The sequence below is a fragment of the Oryctolagus cuniculus genome, chromosome 14, assembly GCF_964237555.1.
Source record: "Oryctolagus cuniculus chromosome 14, mOryCun1.1, whole genome shotgun sequence".
Lineage (NCBI taxonomy): Eukaryota > Metazoa > Chordata > Mammalia > Lagomorpha > Leporidae > Oryctolagus > Oryctolagus cuniculus.
Genome location: NC_091445.1, coordinates 34930120 through 34947725, shown reverse-complemented (window position 1 = coordinate 34947725; position 17606 = coordinate 34930120). Strand labels below are relative to the sequence as shown.

Below are 17606 nucleotides of genomic sequence, written 5' to 3'. Positions count from 1 at the left end.
GCAGGCGCGCTGCAGCCGGCGCACGGCACTGATCCGATGGCAGGAGCCAGGTACTTCTCCTGGTCTCCCATGGGGTGCAGGGCCCAAGCACTTGGGCCATCCTCCACTGCACTCCCTGGCCACAGCAGAGAGCTGGCCTGGAAGAGGGACAACCAGGACAGAATCCGTTGCCCCGACCGGGACTAGAACCCGGAGTGCCGGCGCCGAAAGGCGGAGGATTAGCCGCCTAGTGAGCCGGGGCGCCGGCTGAGAACCCTCTCTTCTAAGTGGACTACCCAGTCTGATAACACTGGTTAATAAAACCTTGGGAGGAAGTTTACCTATTTCACACTCAGCATACCCTTTTTCCAGGAGAAGAGGGAGGAGAGTAAAAAACTGTGGAAAGAACTAGACCCTTCTCACTTATAAGCCACGGTCTGAATACAGACTGCTTTCAGCACTTTGCTGAGATACCAGCTTGGCCTATCAGGTATATTTCAGCTCTCAGTATCTCCAGAGACACCCCTCTGGTCTTTTAGGTGCATTTCTCTTAGCTCTCAGCTCTTGATTCTTTGTTTAGATGCCTGCACTATCAGTTGTATTCTTTCCATTAAACTATGTAGCTTGCTTAACCCAGTCTAAATGGGTAGGCACTCTTTCAGATTCTGTCTGGAGAAGTGTCCATCTGTTCTGACATATACCCTAGCCCATTAAACATTGCTACTTTGGTTACCATTACTCCTCTATCTCATGCCTGAATTCTTTACTGGGCGAAAACAATAACCTCTGGTCCACCCATTTCTGCTAACAGATACAGGGAAATAGCCAGGTAGAAGAGAAGTGCAGATCAAGGCAGGGAGTTTCTGTGCCCTCACCAGAGCACCAACCTGAAGCAGGAATGAATTGCTGTACCTAGCTGCTTGGGTCCATTGTTTTGTGCTCAATGAAGAATGAAAACACAGAACCAGGGGTTGGCATTGTTGTGCCTGCAATACCAGCATCCCATATTGGCTCCAGATTGAGTCCCAGCTGCTGTACTTCTGAGCCAGCTCTCTGCTTATGTGCCTGGGACAGCAGCATAAGATGGTCCAAGTGCTTGGGCCCCTGCACCCACATGGGAAACTTGGATGAAGCTCCTGGCTCCTGGATTTGGCTTGGCCCAGCTCTGGCTGTTGAGGCTATTTGGGGAGTGAACCAGTGCATGGAAGAGTTCTCTATCTCACCTCATCTTTCTGTAACTCTGACTTTCAAAATAAATAGGTAAATATTAAAGGAAAGAAGGAAGGAAGGAACAAAGAAGGAAGGAAAAAACAGACACAGGGGGGTGAGGGAAAGGTAAAGCACAGTTTTATTGAAGTGAACAGAGACAGCTCTCATAGCTAAGTGTCACAGCAAGAGGCACTTTGTGAAACAGGCCTTATTGAAAGGAACAGAGAGAAGGCTCCTGAGAAGTAGTTGGAAGGGGGATTTTCTTAGCAAGAACAAAAAACTGATGAAAGGAAATGATCTGAGGGGAGTGGGATGATAAGTCTTTTGAAGACATCGGCTAACTGTGCTGAGAGGGACCAAACTCAAGCAAACCTCTGATCTATAAATTCAACTGCTGCATTTTTATAAATACATGTAAATTTCCCGTTGTTATATTTGATCTTGAAATGAAAACAAAAACTTTAAAAAAAGAAAAGAAATGATCTGGGAATTTAAGAAAAGTATTAATCCTGCTATGAGCTCATCCTGACTTCTCATGCCCTATAGCTACTCTTTGGTTAGTCTCTTGTCTTAGGTATGTTATCTTTGGTGTAGCCAAGCCCTTCTATCTTGCTGTGCATCACCTTGGGCTTGTTAGCTTACAATCACAGGCTTTCCTCTCTTAGCCTGTTAATTTAGTCTCAAGGCTTTTATTTTTTAAGTTCCCTATCTGGTTTTGGCAAAGTATATCTCTTAAATGCATGGCTTTGTGTAGTTTAGTAACTAGAGGCAAAGGGCACCCTCCTCACCGTGCAGTCCTAAGTCCAAGTCTAATTCAACCTAGCTTGCTTTCTCCTACCTATATCAAACTCCCAGCAGTGTCCATATGTTCAGTTATCCAGGAGCTCTCAAAATTCACTTTTGGATTTTTACAGAAGTGTCATTACATTGGCATGATTAATTAAATCTATGCCCATGAAAGGGGAAGTATTGTGGTGCACCTGGTTAAGCTGTCACTTGTGACAAGCTAAACATCAAAGTACTAGTTCAAGTCCCAGTATGAGTTAGAAGGGTCAATAGGTGATTAGGGATGGCCCCTGTGGGAATAGGGAACAAGGTGTTTGTATGAAACTGCCATCTTCTGATTAGACAAAAGACATTACCCCAAGAAAATAAGATTGATAGGTGTAAGGACAAATTTTTAGGATGAAGAGGCTTGTATCTAGGTTTGGCTCTGGTAAACAAATAACTTGTCTGCTGGATGAGCTTCTCCTGCTTCTTGGGAGCCTGGCCAGTTCCCAGGGAAGAGGGTAAAGGAATGTTTCTGATAAACAGGTGGGCATGCTTCGTGTCTCAGCTCTCTGGCCAAGATCCGAGACGGGATGCATTGCTTGCCTAAAATCTTGGCAATGGGCCACCCTTGTCCTTGGGGTCTTTAAGAGGGAGCCAGATCAAGCCTCTGCTGCTGCTGTTCCATCCTGGGGGAACATGCAGTCATGCTGAACGTTGAACATGCCCGTGACGATTACTGATGATGTTTGGTTCTCAGCATGGATCCTTTACCGGTACTGTGTGAAGATCGCCTAGTGGTAAATTCCTGGGTTGAGTCCCCTACTCTTAGGGACTCTCCCCCCCCCATTCTCTCTCTCTCTCTCTCCCTCTCTCTCTCTCTCCTGCTTCTTAAAATTTGCTACTTAAATAAACTACTTGTTTCTTTATACTACAAGGCTTGCAGAGTATTTCTTGTGGATCGAACTGAAAGTAAATAAGCCTGTGCACAGCAGACAGCTAAAAAATAATTTGCTATCACAATAGGAATGTAATGAGTCCCATACCCACAGGTAACCATATGAGAAACTACTGTCATTTTACTGGAACACACCACAAAGCAGCATGTCTCAAGTGCTTAGCAACTGAAAAGTTTTAATTCTCAAGTCAACAATATTTCTCAATTTTCACATGTCCCAAGTGGTCAACATGGTAACATTTGTTAACTAGTCAGGAACAATGACCACTAGGTGAGAGACATAGAATCGCTTCTTGGCCTTTTGGCTAAGATCAAGTGTGAGAGACATAGAAAAAACAAGGATGACTCATGATGTATTTAAACTATGTAAAATAATTGATCAATTGATATGCACTCCCTATATAAGCTCCCGGTACCCAGACCTTGATGGACAACACCCTGGGAGGAACCCCTCTTGGGTACCAGGAGTCTCTGTTTCTCAATAAAATCTACTTTCACTTGCTTTGCTCACACTCTCTTCCTGTTCATGTCTTAATTCTTCATCACCATAAGAAAAAGAACCAACTCTGAATTCCTATAATAGCTGTCTCACTTCTGATCAGCTTCCTGCTGATGCACCAAGGAAAGCAGATGATAGCTTGGGCACCTGAAACCCATGTGGGATATGTGGAAGGAGTTCCAGGGTCCTGGATTTGGCCTAGACCAGCCCTGGCCATTGTGGACTTTTAAAGAGTGAAACAATGAATTGAAGATGTCTCTTTCAGCCTTTCAAATGAAAAACTAATTTTTTTCAAATGGTCATTGGTTTATCAATTCTACCTTCACTCTCTTTCCTCTCCCAGAAGTTAGGGGTGGGGAAGTAGGATTAAACTTCCAACACTTTAATCACATAGTTGGTTCCCCTGGCAACTAGCCCCCAGTTACAGTTATTTCATTAGAGTACAAAAGATTCACCTTCCTATGTTAAGGTAGACAGGTAGACATTAGTCTGTGTGTGTGTAAGGGAAGCTGAAAGAAATGGTAATTTTGTGTGGATGGATGAAGAAATGTAGAAGCAAGCATTGGGAGCAGACCAGCATTACATATGTAAAGTATTGCTGTTGTTCAATGGCTTTGTTGGGTGAGTCTTTCCTGTAGTTGAATAAGAAATCACATCAAAAATTTGTTTTTAAAGATTTATTTATTTATTTATTTATTTGAAAGCCAGAGTTATAGAGGCAGAAGCAGAGGCAGAGAGAGAGAGAGAGAATTCTTGGGCTGGCACTGTGGCACAGTGGGTTAACGCCCTGGCCTGAAGCACCAGCATCCCACATGGGTGCCGGTTCTAGTCCTGGCTGCTCCTCTTCTGATCCAGCTCTCTACTATGGCCTGGGATAGCAGTAAAAGATGACCCATGTCCTTGGGCCCCTGCACCCAAGTTGGAGCAGCTCAGGCTGTTGCAGCCATCTGGGGAGTGAACCATCAGATGGAAAAACTCCCTCTGTCTCGACCTCTCTCTGTAACTCTGTCTTTCAAATAAATAAAATACTCATTCAATGGTTCATCCCCCAAATGGCTGCAGGGGCTGGAGCTGAGCCAATCCAAAGCTAGGTGCCAGGAGTTTTTCTTTCAGGTCTCCCATCCCACATGGATGCAGAGTCCCAAGGACTTGTGCCATTTTCGATTGCTTTCCCAAGCCATAGCAGAGAGTTGGATTGGAAGTGGGTCTCGTACCAGTGTCCATATGGGATGCCAGCACTGCAAGTGACAGCTTTATCCCCTATGCCACAGCACTGTCCCTGTATCAAAAGTCTTGTCATTGTTCAATAACTTTTTTGGGTGTGTCCCAACCCTCTCCCTGGGGGCAGCTCAGGGAGATCTCATCTGTCCTGCACAAAGGTGGCTGTTAGGTCCATTATAAAGCTCTGAGGAATTTTAGGAATTCCATCCTCAGAAAGCCCTCCACCCAGCAATATCCCAGAAAGGATGGGAGGGAGGGAAAATGGAGGGCCCATATCCAAATCCATAAAAAACTCCAGTGTGAATGCAGACTGGACTCAGTTTTTTTCCTTAGATGCCCACGTGGTCTATTAGGTGTACTCTCTTCATTACTTCTCTTCATTAAACTTGGCTGGAATGCTTGCTGCTACTCTCTGTTTCACAACTGAATTTTCTCTTGTGCAAAGATAAGAACCTCCTAGTAGCCATATCTGGAAACATCTGGAAAAAAACTTATTCGTGGCTTAGGCAGCACTTTTCTTAGGTACTCTAATAATGGCTCTACTCCCAACCTGTATATATTGATGGCCCTCTCCCCCACTTAATGTTGTATGATTTCAGAATTTCTCTACAGACAACCCCTCTACCTGCAAAAGTTAAGCGGCCTTTTTCCCGGTCTTGGTTGGGATCGGCTTTAAACCACATCCATCAAACAGTCCTCACAAGGGTCCAGAGACCCCCCCCATTTCCTCTCCTCTATGAAATTCTCTCATTACCTGGTTAATGCCACTCTTAGGATCATTTGTTGCTATTCTTGTGCTGTCTTTTATGCTACAGTGTCTGTTTAAGTGTTTACAGGTGTTGATAATGGAACGAACCAAGGTCTTCACCAACCCAGTGGTCTACCAAATGCTGCTACAGGGATATACTCAGCTCCCCACCCAGGAGACAGCAGCTTGAGATATTGCCCCATGCTAGCAAAGAGTACCTCGATGCCCCATGTCAGCAGGAAGTAGCTCTAAAGACAGATCATCGTCCCTCTACCCCTCCTGGACTTTTGGGACAAATGTAATTCCATACAACTCCTGTTGGGAATATGGCACAGTTTTATCCATGGCACGATCTACACCCCAACACCATCTTAGGCTCTAGCCCCTGCTGGCATTGCTGGAAGCCTGGTGTCCACATGGCCCAACCAACGTTGTCAAGTTCCACACCCATCCTAATGGGATTTGCTGCTCCTGCTTCCCTGCCCACCCTCTGGTAAAGTTTTAAAAGGAGCTGTTCCTGAACACATGGCTCTCTCGCTGTCTCTCTGCTCTCTTGGCTTCTCTCTTGCTCCCCTCCCTCCTCTCTCTCTTTTTCCTCTCTCCTCTCTCCTCTCTCCTCTCCTCTCTCTTCTCTCTCAGCTCCTCTCTGTTCTCTCTCTTCTCTCCTTGCTAGCTCCTCTCCTCTCTTCTCTCTCTCTCTTACACTCTCCTTCTCTCTCTTTTTCCTTCTCCATCCCTTCCCTCTGGTCCCTTTCCCTTACTCCAGTGTTTGGTGTGTTTTGTGATGACCTTACATATTCAACTCCTTAATCTTAAGTCCTTTAGTATGTACTCAGTTCCTTCCTTAATGCCATTTAGTAGGACTTTTGTGGCTCTCCTAAAGACCCTCCTATCCAGTGTATCACCTCTTGGTTTAACTCACTCTTTGCTTTGATTACTACAGTAGCTTCCTAATTCTTGATTCTAGTCCTACTCCTTCAACCCATCCCTCACTCTGATAAAAAATGCCTTCTGGTAAAATAAAATCTTGGTAGGAGAGAGATGAGGTCAGAATCCTATAGAGACTGCTCTGGGTTTAAAAATAATAACCAAATTTCTTATATGTAAATGTCTTCCAGACTACCTTGGATTTTAATTTTTCTCACCTTACCTCTCAAAGCCATCCCTCTGTAGTCAAGCTGATATCTCTGCCTGAAACAACCTTCTTTAAGTACTTTTACCATTCAGCTGTAAAAAAGAGCCCTGAGGGGATTCAACTACATATTGAGGTAAGGACCACTACACTGCTATGAGAGCTCAAACAGTAACTTGCCCTAGACCTGAGGGTCACAGCTGGCTTCCCTGAGGAGGCAACCTGAGCTGACATGCTCAAAGAAGTTTAGATTTAACTACAAGAAGGGGAGTTGGATATGGGAGGAGGAGCCTCCCAGGCAAAAGAACAATGTATGTAAAGGTCCTATGTGGATAGAATTGAGGTGTTGGAAGAGGAAGGGAAGATTAGTGTGGCCACAAAATATAGTGCAGTCTGCCAGAGCCAGTCACACTGATTCCACAGAGTGATAGTAAAAATTTTGGTTATTATCTTAAAGTATATTGAAAAGCCCAGAACTTTAGCGGGCATTCAATAAACCTCTGGTCCTGGCCACACACTTGTCCTTCAGTCCTTCACAGGCACTCACAACAGCCTTCATCTCTGCATTTGAGGAAAAGCTGGACAACCCCTCAAACCCCCCACAGATCTGAACGCTGGCAGGACAGGATGGAGGCCACTCCTCCTAGAGAAGATGTTATGTATCTCTGTCAGGTAAGCCTGAGGAGCTCTTTCCAATCATGAAGGTACTTGGGACCCCTTCCAGAAAAGAAATGGTGACACAGCCTTTATTAAAAGAGCCTCTCCAATTTCTCCTTAGGATTATTATCTTGTGTGGAAAGGAAGTGGTGTCCATAGTCAGACATGGGAGAAAAGGAGCAGTTTAGGGACTTGGAAGGAAAGTGGAGAGAGTGAATTAACATGAGTTACAGTCAGAAAGGGCTCTGTCAACAGGGTGTGGACCACCAATGAGCCTTGCCTACAAAGGCCAGAGGGCCTCCAGTAGGCATCCCCACTTCCTTGAAGCTGGAGTGAGAAGGAAGAGGCAAGAAAGCCTTACCTCACAGGCACAGGTGGACTTCTTGCAAGAGGAACAAAATGGAATGGGTCAGGCTCCCTTTGGTGATGGAGGGTCAACTAACACATCTCCATTGCAGAGATGGGGTCCCTGGCCTGAGCCAGGTATCTATACCTCTCAATTCCAGCTGGTTGCTAAACGTGAAAGGCACTGCTCCTCCCATCCTGTTGCTGCTATAAACAATACCTGAAATGGTTTCTGGATAAGGATGATGCTTCCCTTGGTTCAGAGTTGTCCTTCAGTGACCACTGGGGCCTGCCAGCATCTCTGGTGAAGGCAGGAATGACTAGAAGAAAACTACAGAGGAAAAGCCTAAATATTGCAGGACTTGATAGTCCAGAGAGCCCCCATACAGTCTACTCATCTCTCTACTTCCAGTGGCAACTCCATCTGGGTCCAGATAGACTCCAGGATAAAACCAGCATGCCCTCCCCCCCCCCCAGCCCCATAGGAGGAAGGCATGGCCAGAATCATGTTCTATAGATTGAAGAATAACTTTGGGGAGAAGCTGGTGAAAGGTACCTTCTGAAGTCTCTTTTCCATCTATCAAGGAGGGAAAACATGATGACACTTGGGCAAAAGAGAAGCAGACCCTGAGAACTGGGCACAAGCAGGGAAGAGAGCAGTGCTGGTCCTAGGAACCTCCTATATCTGTCAAGGGAGCTGGCAGTGGCCTCTTCCTTGAGTGTGTGTGATTGACCCAAAAGGTCTTGTTTTAAACCTGAACTCCCAACCCCACCTCAGGAATGCTGCTTCCAAAAGGCTCCCTAGGCAAAGTTCAAGAAACAGAATAGATTAGTTTTCTTCAAAGGGAGAAAAAAAGAATTATATTATCTGAGAGCTGATGTGAACCAAGCATGAATGAACTGTATGTTCTTGAAGGGAGATTAGAAATCCTTTCAGTTTATAGACCTTCAGCCAGGAAATCCCTCCCAGTCTACACTGTGTTGCAAGTGTAGCCATTCACCTCTCTATTTGTGCCAAGTGCTCAGGAAAGCTCTGGTATGACCCTAGTCATTGGCAGGAAACTAATCATGAGGGTAGATGATGGCAGGGATCTTCCATGACCACCACTGGAAATATAAAGCACAAAAAGTTACAAAACACACGGATTGCAGTGTAGTTCAGTATTGGAAAAACAAAAGGACTGCCAATTGGGGGTGCCAAGATGATGTACAAGTCTAGGGCCTTAAGAGGACAGCATCTTGCAGAATCCAATAGAGACTACAGAGGAAAGTAGCAAAGTCTGCAAGGGACCAAGATAACAAATAGTCTCTAGGTGGAGATCCTGGCTTTTTCCACACACCTGGGCAGCCACTTCCCATTGCCTGTCTACCTTCCAACAAGACTTCCAGGTAGCAATGTCAAGTTCTTTTGCCAAACCTGTGAGAGTGTATGTCTACTATCCTCCAATACCCCAACTAAGGATCCTTGAACTTTTTTTTTTTTTTTTGGTAAAGATTTATTTATCTATTTATTTAAAAGGTGGAGTTGTAGAGGCAGAGAAAGAGAGAGAGAGAGAGAGGTCTTCCATTCACTGATTGACTCCCCCAAGATGGCCACAACAGCTGGAGCTTGGCCTATCCAAAGCCAGGAGCCTAGAGCTTCTTCCAGGTCTCCCAAGTGGGTGCAGCCATCCTCTACTGCTTTTCCTAGGCCATAGCAGAGCTGGATCAGAAGTGGAGCAGCCAGGACTTGAACTGGAGCCCATATGGGATTCCAGCACTGCAGGCGGCGGCCTTACACACTATGCCACAGGACCAGCCCCAGGACTTTTATTAAAAAAAAAAAAATTTATTTGAAAGAGTTAGAGAGAGGTCTTCCATCTGCTGGTTCATTCTCCAAATGGCTGCAATGGCTGGAGCTAAGCTGATTCAAGCTAGGAGCCAGGAGCTTCTTCTGGGTCTTCCTCATGTGTGCAGGGGCCCAAGCAAATGGGCTATCTTCCACTGTTTCCCAGGCCAATAACACGGAGCTGGATCAGAAGTGGAGCAGCCATGGCTGGCGCTATGGCATAGCAAGTAAAGCCACCACCTGCAGTGCCAGCAACCCATATGGGTGCCAATTCAAGTTCCAGTTGCTCCACTTCTGATCCAGCTCTCTGCTATGGCCTGGGAAAGTAGTGGGAGATGGCCCAACTCCTTGGGCTCCTGCACCCACGTGGGGGACCTTGAAAGAAGCTCCTGGTTTCAGATTGGCATGCCATTGCAGCCAATTGGGGAGTGAACCAGCAGATGGAAGACTTCTCTCTCTCTCTCTGCGTAACTCTGACTTTCAAATAAATAAACAAATCTAAAAAAAAAAAAAAAGTGGAGCACCCAGGACTTGAACTGGTGCCCATATGGGATGCTGGTGCTACAGGTCAGGTCTTTAACCTGCTTTGCCACAGACCCACCACCACCCTGCCCCAGGACCTTTGAACACTTCTCCCCTACTGAAATATTCTCCCATATAACTTCCCTCCAACTGGAATATATTATTTTTCCATATACCTATAGCACTCTCTCCCATATCTCAGTGTCTTTATTCTGATCTTTCCTCTTAACCTACCTATCCCCTGCCATAGGTTGTAAACTGCAAAAGTAAAAACAGTCCCTGTGAGTTTTGCTGACAGCTATTTCCCCAAAACTTAAACCAGCAACTGGTATCCAACACATGCTCACTATACTCTAGCATTTACCCTGTCAGTTATTGTTCCAAACAGTTTACCCATTTGCCCCTTTATACTCTACTCCACTATGTAATGTAGGTATTAATATTATTTCTAGTCTCATTTCATGGCACTGTGACATAGGTAATAAAGCTGTCACCTGCAGGGCCAGCATCCCATATAAGCACTGGTTCTAGTTCTAGCTGCTCCACTTCTGATCCAGTCCTCTGCTGTGACCTGGGAAAACAGTGGAAGATGGGCCAAGTCCTTGGGCCCCTGCACCCATATGGGAGACCTGGAAGAAGTTCCTGGCTCCCGACTTTGGATTAGCCATCTTCCACTGCTTTCCCAGGCCACAGCAGAGAGCTGGATTGGCATTGCAACAGCTGGAACTCTAACCAATGCCCATATGGGATGCTAGCACTACAGCCAGCAGCTTTACCTGGTAATGCCACAGATCCAGCTGGCCCCTAAATAAATAAATCTTTCAAAAATATCTATATATAGATAGACTGTTTTACAGTCAGGGATTTGTGAGACTGCTAAGCAATACTTATTTATCTGTGGTTGATCAGAGAACTGGCAAACAGTTAGGTATTTAGTATTGGTCCACTCCTTCCCTATCAGGGGTCATTTCCTTCAGGGGACACCTGGACTCCTGGACCCTGGGTTTTTCTGTGGAATGACCAGGCCCACAGGAGAGCTTCCAACCACAGTCCCCAGACAGTAGAACCTAGAGTTTCTTCTCGAGGCCTTTCGGCGTGAGCTCTAGTGTTTTCTTTGGGAGCAAGGTGGCAGTGTTCTTTCTCCTACATTAATCCTGCAAGAACTTTCCAACACGGAGGGCCTTAACCAACACCATCAGAGACAGCATAAACTTCCCGCATGAAAACCCTTGGCGCTTGGAAATTTGTTAGTTCTGGTAGTTCATTTGAGCAGTTGTTTTTTTCTTTTTTTTCCACATTAAAATCATAATTCAAGGGGCTCATCCTACAGTAGTAGCTCCCAGTCATCCTGGTCTCTTGATATGGAACTTACAGCTCCGGAAATATGAGAACACAAATTTTGATGAAACAAAACAAAACAAAAAAAGAACTTAAACTCCTTCCGCGTTGCCAAGTCACCAGACGGAAAGGGTGGTGCTTGCTCCATGCCATCAGTAGGCGGAGATACCCTTAGGCGAGCCTTGTGTGGGACGTGCCGTACAGTTAACTCTTGTGTCATTTCACGCTCTAATGATTATCTGCAGAGCCTTTTTAAACATCTCCTAGTCTCTGTTTCAGAAAGTATTTGTACGGAGCAGCTATATTGTGGTACGTGGCAGAGGGGGCCACAGAAGCAAGTTCATCTCGCCGGTCGCGCTACGTGGCGCCGCCATCTTGAGCAGAGAGGAATCATGAGCGCCGCCCTCTTGAACAGAGGTGAATTATGGGCCACGCCATCTTGCGCGAATGTGAGGATATTTCCGCTTCCGGCAAGGGGCTGTTCTCTCTTTTCCTCGGCAGGGCCGCGGCGGGAGTGGCAGCGCTGCTGGGCTCTCTGTGCTATCCGGTGCCATCCTCGTCGCTGCGGCGACACTCGCACCCGCTGCCGCCATGACTGAGCAGATGACCCTTCGTGGCACCCTCAAGGGCCACAATGGCTGGGTTACCCAAATCGCTACCACCCCGCAGTTCCCGGACATGATACTGTCCGCCTCTCGAGGTTAGTACCCGGTTGTGTGTGTCGCGGGGTTAGACTGGGAACGTGTTATATGACGGATCATAGATCCCTCTGCGTGTTGGGGAGTGCGGACCCGAGTCTCTGTCTCATCCCGGGGGGCCCACGTTGCAGATAAGACCTGGAGGTGTTGTCAGCTCGTGGCTGCCAGATTTGTTGGAGGTTGGCTGGCAGCTAAAGCTGAATGTGCCCAGGAGCCTACAAGGCCGGGCGGGGCGGTGATGAGCCCAACATGCCATCTGAGTATCCATGCAGAAATCCAGAGGCTGTTTCTGAGCTGCCGCCCGGCTCTTAGTTCGCTGGGTAGTGGGTGGACTGCAGGGAACCTTGTGGCTCAGATTTCCGATCTACATTTTCTTTCTGCGAATATCCACCCCATTTTCTCTCCATGTAGACCTTATCGAGTTTGGAGGCGTGTTCTTAACAGCTTAAAAATCGTCGAAAGTTAGGAATAATAATTAGAAATGGTCAGGAGCCCTCAGATACAATGGTACTTGTATCGGTTTGTAGGAGGAGAAATTTTAAGAGGGGGGCGCTAAAATGACTTAGTTAATTTTTCCACAGCTTTCTCAAGCATTCTGGCAAGATACAAAATATATGTTGAATTAGTTTGAATCTCAAGAAGGGGTAACCGTATTCTCTGACACCTGGGTTAGATTTTCGTGCTACAGTTTAGGCCCACCTGCCTGTTTTTTGGAACTGTTGGCCACTGGGCCCTGGCAAATAACCTACAGTTTGTTTCCTCTCGAAGTGTCTTTTTAAGTGTTAACCTACATATGATTTTGTAACATCTTAAATTTTCAATAGGGTCAGCAAGTGGGCTGCAAAGTTCCTCACCAGTTTCCCTTTTGTCTTTCTTTAGACAAGACCATCATCATGTGGAAGCTGACTAGGGATGAGACCAACTATGGCATCCCGCAGCGAGCTCTTCGGGGTCACTCCCACTTCGTTAGTGATGTGGTCATATCTTCAGATGGCCAGTTTGCCCTCTCAGGGTCCTGGGACGGAACCCTTCGCCTCTGGGATCTCACAACGCAAGTAGCTGCTCACCTAGCTGTGGGATCTTGGGGAAAAGCTGGGAAGAAATGAGGTAGATGGCAATTGGGAGGTTATCTTCCAGGAGAAAGTTGAAGTATAAAGTAAAAACTACCTACAGAAGATAGTTATTCGGGCCCCCTCTTAATTTTTTTTTTTCTAAGATTTATTTATTTGAGAGAGTTAGAGACAGTGAGAGGGAGGGACAAAGAAAGGTCTTTCTTCCATTGGTTCAGCCCCCAAATGGCTGCAGTGGTCAGAGCTGCGCCTGTCCAAAGCCAGGAGCTTCTTCCTGGTCTCCCATGTGGGTGCAGGGGTCCAAGCACTTGGACCATCTTCTGTGGCTTTCCCTGGCCACAGCAAAGAGCTGGATTGCAAGAGGATACCCTGGGACTAGAACCAGTGCCCACATGGGATGCTGGCAGTGTGTCACAGCACTGGCCCCTCAGGGGGCCCTTTGATTTAATTATGGTTGCTGAGAAGTAGTCTGGTTGAATTTTTGAGAAAGGTGTTCCTTTTTCCATTGGTCACCCCCCAAGTGGCCACTGCAGCTGGTGCACTGTGCCAATTGGAAGCCAGGAGCCAGGTGCTTCCTTCTGGTCTCCCATGGGGGTGCAGGGCCCAAGGACCTGGGCCATCCTCCACTGCCTTCCCGGGCCACAGCAGAGAGCTGGACTGGAAGAGGAGCAACCAGGACAGAATGCAGCGCCCCAACCGCGACTAGAACCCGTGGCGCCAGCCTGGTTGAATGTTTTTATAGGTGTAGCAATTTGGAGTAGACAGCGGTTGGAACAAGTTTTATCTTGAATTTCTGTTCTAGATAAGCAGTTGGCAAGTATAATGGAGGATCCTGGTGATGACAGATGACATTGTCAGCCAATCCCCATGTGGGAGTGAGGACATGTCCTGCAATTCTGAAGGGATTCTCTGACATAAACTCGGAAAAGACTTGTTAGTGATGCAGTCCACCGGGATGGGGCGAATGCCAGAAAAATGTTGGTAAAGTTTGTCTAGAGTGACAGAGCTGTCTTTCTCAGGGGCACCACCACAAGACGATTTGTAGGCCATACCAAGGATGTACTGAGTGTTGCCTTCTCCTCTGATAACCGTCAGATTGTCTCTGGATCTCGAGATAAAACCATCAAGTTATGGAATACTCTGGGTGTATGCAAATACACTGTCCAGGTAAAGTGAAGGCAGCAAACACATGTTCAAGGTTCCCATGCACCCTTTCTTTTAACCTTTGCCTTATGTGTTGACTAAAGAGATTCTGTTCTTCATGGTTCAGTTAGGAGATGTGAACACAGTACTGCCAATATCCATTCCACCGAGATCAGGGATGGAGTTCTATAGTTTAAGATAGAAATGTTTTCTCTTACTTCCTTTCCATTCTCTGCAGGATGAGAGCCATTCAGAGTGGGTATCTTGTGTCCGCTTCTCGCCCAACAGCAGCAATCCTATCATTGTCTCCTGTGGCTGGGACAAGCTAGTCAAGGTGAGTTTTGAGCTGGCATAGAGGGCTTGTACAAGCCAGAACCCCTTAGGCATTGTGGATTCCTTCAATTGACTTTTCCTCTTGTTGGATTTACTCAGTACAGACCATTGGTTTTTGACAGTTGGTCTTAAATAGCTAATTGATATCCCTTAAAAGCTTTTAAACAAGGTGCCAAGCCTTTTGCTGGGCTTGACTCTTCTCAGTCCTGGCTGATACGAGCTAAATTGTTCACCTGTAACCCCACCCATTTACACAGGTATGGAATCTGGCTAACTGCAAGCTGAAGACTAACCATATTGGCCACACTGGCTATCTGAACACTGTGACAGTGTCTCCAGATGGATCCCTTTGTGCTTCTGGAGGCAAGGTATTTGGGGGCCAGGAGTCTCAACCAGGGGGACAGTCTCATAGAAAGAATACCTTGGGGCCGGCGCCGTGGCTCAGTAAGCTAATCCTCCGCCTTGTGGCCCCGGTCGGGGCTCGGGATTCTGTCCCAGTTGCCTCTTCCAGGCCAGCTCTCTGCTCTGGCCCGGGAGTGCAGTGGAGGATGGCCCAAGTGCTTGGGCCCTGCACCCCATGGGAGACCAGGAGAAGCACCTGGCTCCTGGCTTCAGATCAGCGCCATGCACTGGCCATTGGAGGGTGAACCAACGGCAAAAGGAAGACCTTTCTGTCTGTTTCTCTCTCTCTCACTGTCCACTCTGCCTGTCAAAAAAAAAAAAAAAAAAAAGAATACCTTGGGTCTTCGACATAAACTATAAACTAAGTATTAGCCAGGTTATTCAAGAGTATGTTTCCAAAGGTCACTTACTGAAAATTACATGGGTGAGACATACTGTTCAAAGGAAAAAAAAAAATGTTTTCTCTGTAAAGTTTCTTGAAGCAATTGATGGATCCTGTTTGGAAATGATCATAGTGATTTTTTTGATAACCCATCAGAAAGTTTATGGGGCTATTGATGTCCTCTGTTAAAGGAAAAGCCTGTAGATATAAATATTGGTAGAGTCAGTAGCTTTCAAGAAAGCCAGGGTACTGAAGGATCTGATGGGCAAGAGAGTTTTGTGGCACGGCCCATTAAGCTGCTGCTTTGAGATGCCCACATCTCATATTGGAGTACCTAGTTCAAGTCTCAGCTACCTTCTGAGACACATCCTGGGAGGCAGCAGATAATGGTTCAAGTAGTTACATCCCTGCCATCCATGTGGGAGCCCTGTCATGTTCCTGGCCTTTGGCCTGACCTAGCTACAATTGTTAGTAGTATTTGGGGAGTGAACCAGCAAATAGAAGATCTATCTATTCTCCTCTCCATCATTCTGCCTTTCAGATGACTAAAATCTTTAAAAGCACATTGATGACAAAATCCTGAGGTGGGTGGGATTGACATCTGGGAGAGGTTACATTGTGCTGCTGACTCACCTTCCCTATCTGCAGGACGGGCAGGCCATGCTATGGGATCTCAATGAAGGCAAACACCTTTATACTTTGGATGGAGGAGACATCATCAATGCTCTGTGCTTTAGCCCCAACCGCTACTGGCTCTGTGCTGCCACAGGCCCTAGCATCAAGATCTGGGTAAGCATGAGATCGAATCCTGGCAATGTGACTTAACATGCCATATGGGTTTGATGCTGGGAGTCCCACATACTAAACAAATGCTAACCATCAAGCTGTTGGTGGAGACCTAGAAAAGTTCCCTGGATTGGGATTATTAATGGAGGGGAATATTTGCTTACTGAAAGGGGTGATTATGTATGGCAGAATACGCAGCCTCTGCATAATGGCTTTTTGGTCTGTGTAATTGTGTAGTGGGTCTGTTTAGTGTTAGCATCCCTGACATCTATCCACAAGATGTTGGTAACAGGCCATGTAACCTCTTCCATACCTAGTAGTTGCAACTGAAAATGCTTGTAGGCAATGCCACATGTCCCCTTGGGCAAAATCATCCTGTTGAGACTCTATTTATAAAAAGGGGCTTTTGAGAGGGGACCTCTGTTACTGAGTTTCTTAAAAAGTATCACTGGTATAAATGTATTAACAGTATCCTCACCCTGGTTTTGACCTATTTCTCAGGACTTAGAAGGCAAGATCATTGTAGATGAACTGAAGCAAGAAGTTATTAGTACCAGCAGCAAGGCAGAGCCACCCCAGTGTACATCTTTGGCCTGGTCTGCTGATGGCCAGGTAAGTCTGACTTCTCACTTAACTCACCTTCCAACATTTCTTCTCTATACTGCTATTTTTGACATAAAGGAAAGTGATTTTTTTAAAATGGCTTGGATGATCAAGAAAGAAATGTGGAATGCATGTTCCTTTCAACTGTGATGTGGAGGTAGTGATTAGCCTTCATTTTTATGCACTGATACTAATTTGATCAGTTTTAAGATGATTGTATTCTTATCAACAGCTGTTTCTTCCTCTAAGAATAACAGCCACCAGCTACAGTCTGGTCATTAGAATTAAGGTCCTTTAAAGAAAAGCCCTCTTTGTTGCAGTGGGACGAAGTTCACAACTCATCCTGTCATTTCTCCCTTGCAGACCCTGTTTGCTGGCTACACAGACAACCTGGTGCGAGTGTGGCAGGTGACCATCGGCACCCGCTAAGCATTTTTGGCATGACTATGACAATAAATTGACTTTGACTTATGTAGCAATTGTGTTTTTCTGAGAAACAGAAATGTTCCATGTTAGATTGGTTTGTCATTTCTCCAAAAGGTTTTTAAAAAATTTGAAAGGCAGAGTTAGAGAACAAGGTCTTGCATTCCACTAGTTCACTCTCCAGTAACCAGGTCCCAGGGGCTTTATCCAGGTTTCCCACGTGGGTGCAGGGCCTCAAGGAATTTGGTCGTCTGCTGCTGCTTTCTCAGGCACATTAGTGATGTGCTGGATCGGAAATGGAGCATACAGGACACAAGCTGGTGACTCCAATCTGGACTCTTCAAGATTTCTTTGAAAGGTAGACAGGGATACCTCCTATTTGGTGTGGGTGGCAAAATCAGTACTTAAGCCATCATCAGTTGCTTTCTCAGGTGAACCGCCAGGCAGAGTGGTGGGGCCGGCGCTGTGGCACAGCGGGTTAATGCCCTTGCCTGAAGCACTGGCATCTCATGGACACCAGTTCTAGTCCTGGCTGCTGCTCTTCCAATCCAGCTCTCTGCTA

At 46.2% G+C, this 17606-nt stretch overlaps 1 protein-coding gene and 2 non-coding genes across 4 annotated transcripts; all 3 read left to right on the top strand.

Annotated features, from left to right (window-relative positions):
• Positions 1 to 6499: 6499 nt before the first annotated feature.
• Positions 6500 to 17096, top strand: RACK1 (receptor for activated C kinase 1). Of its 2 annotated transcripts, XM_070056555.1 has the most exons (9): positions 6500 to 7186; positions 11484 to 11904; positions 12782 to 12953; positions 13992 to 14139; positions 14354 to 14449; positions 14706 to 14816; positions 15881 to 16021; positions 16520 to 16630; positions 16985 to 17096. In XM_070056555.1, the coding sequence occupies exons 2-9, from the start codon at positions 11796 to 11798 to the stop codon at positions 17048 to 17050; spliced, it is 954 nt and encodes a 317-aa protein (XP_069912656.1). In that variant the 5' UTR covers positions 6500 to 7186; positions 11484 to 11795; the 3' UTR covers positions 17051 to 17096. The 2 variants fall into 2 exon arrangements, with proteins under 2 accessions (XP_069912656.1, XP_008260230.1); XM_008262008.4 differs by lacking the exon at positions 6500 to 7186 and having other exon boundaries at positions 11339 to 11904.
• LOC127492879 (small nucleolar RNA SNORD95) lies at positions 12132 to 12199 on the top strand. The gene has a single exon (XR_007922708.1). It is a non-coding gene; the product is annotated as a small nucleolar RNA SNORD95 (small nucleolar RNA).
• On the top strand, positions 13801 to 13879 carry LOC127492877 (small nucleolar RNA SNORD96 family). The gene has a single exon (XR_007922707.1). It is a non-coding gene; the product is annotated as a small nucleolar RNA SNORD96 family (small nucleolar RNA).
• Positions 17097 to 17606: the final 510 nt, after the last annotated feature.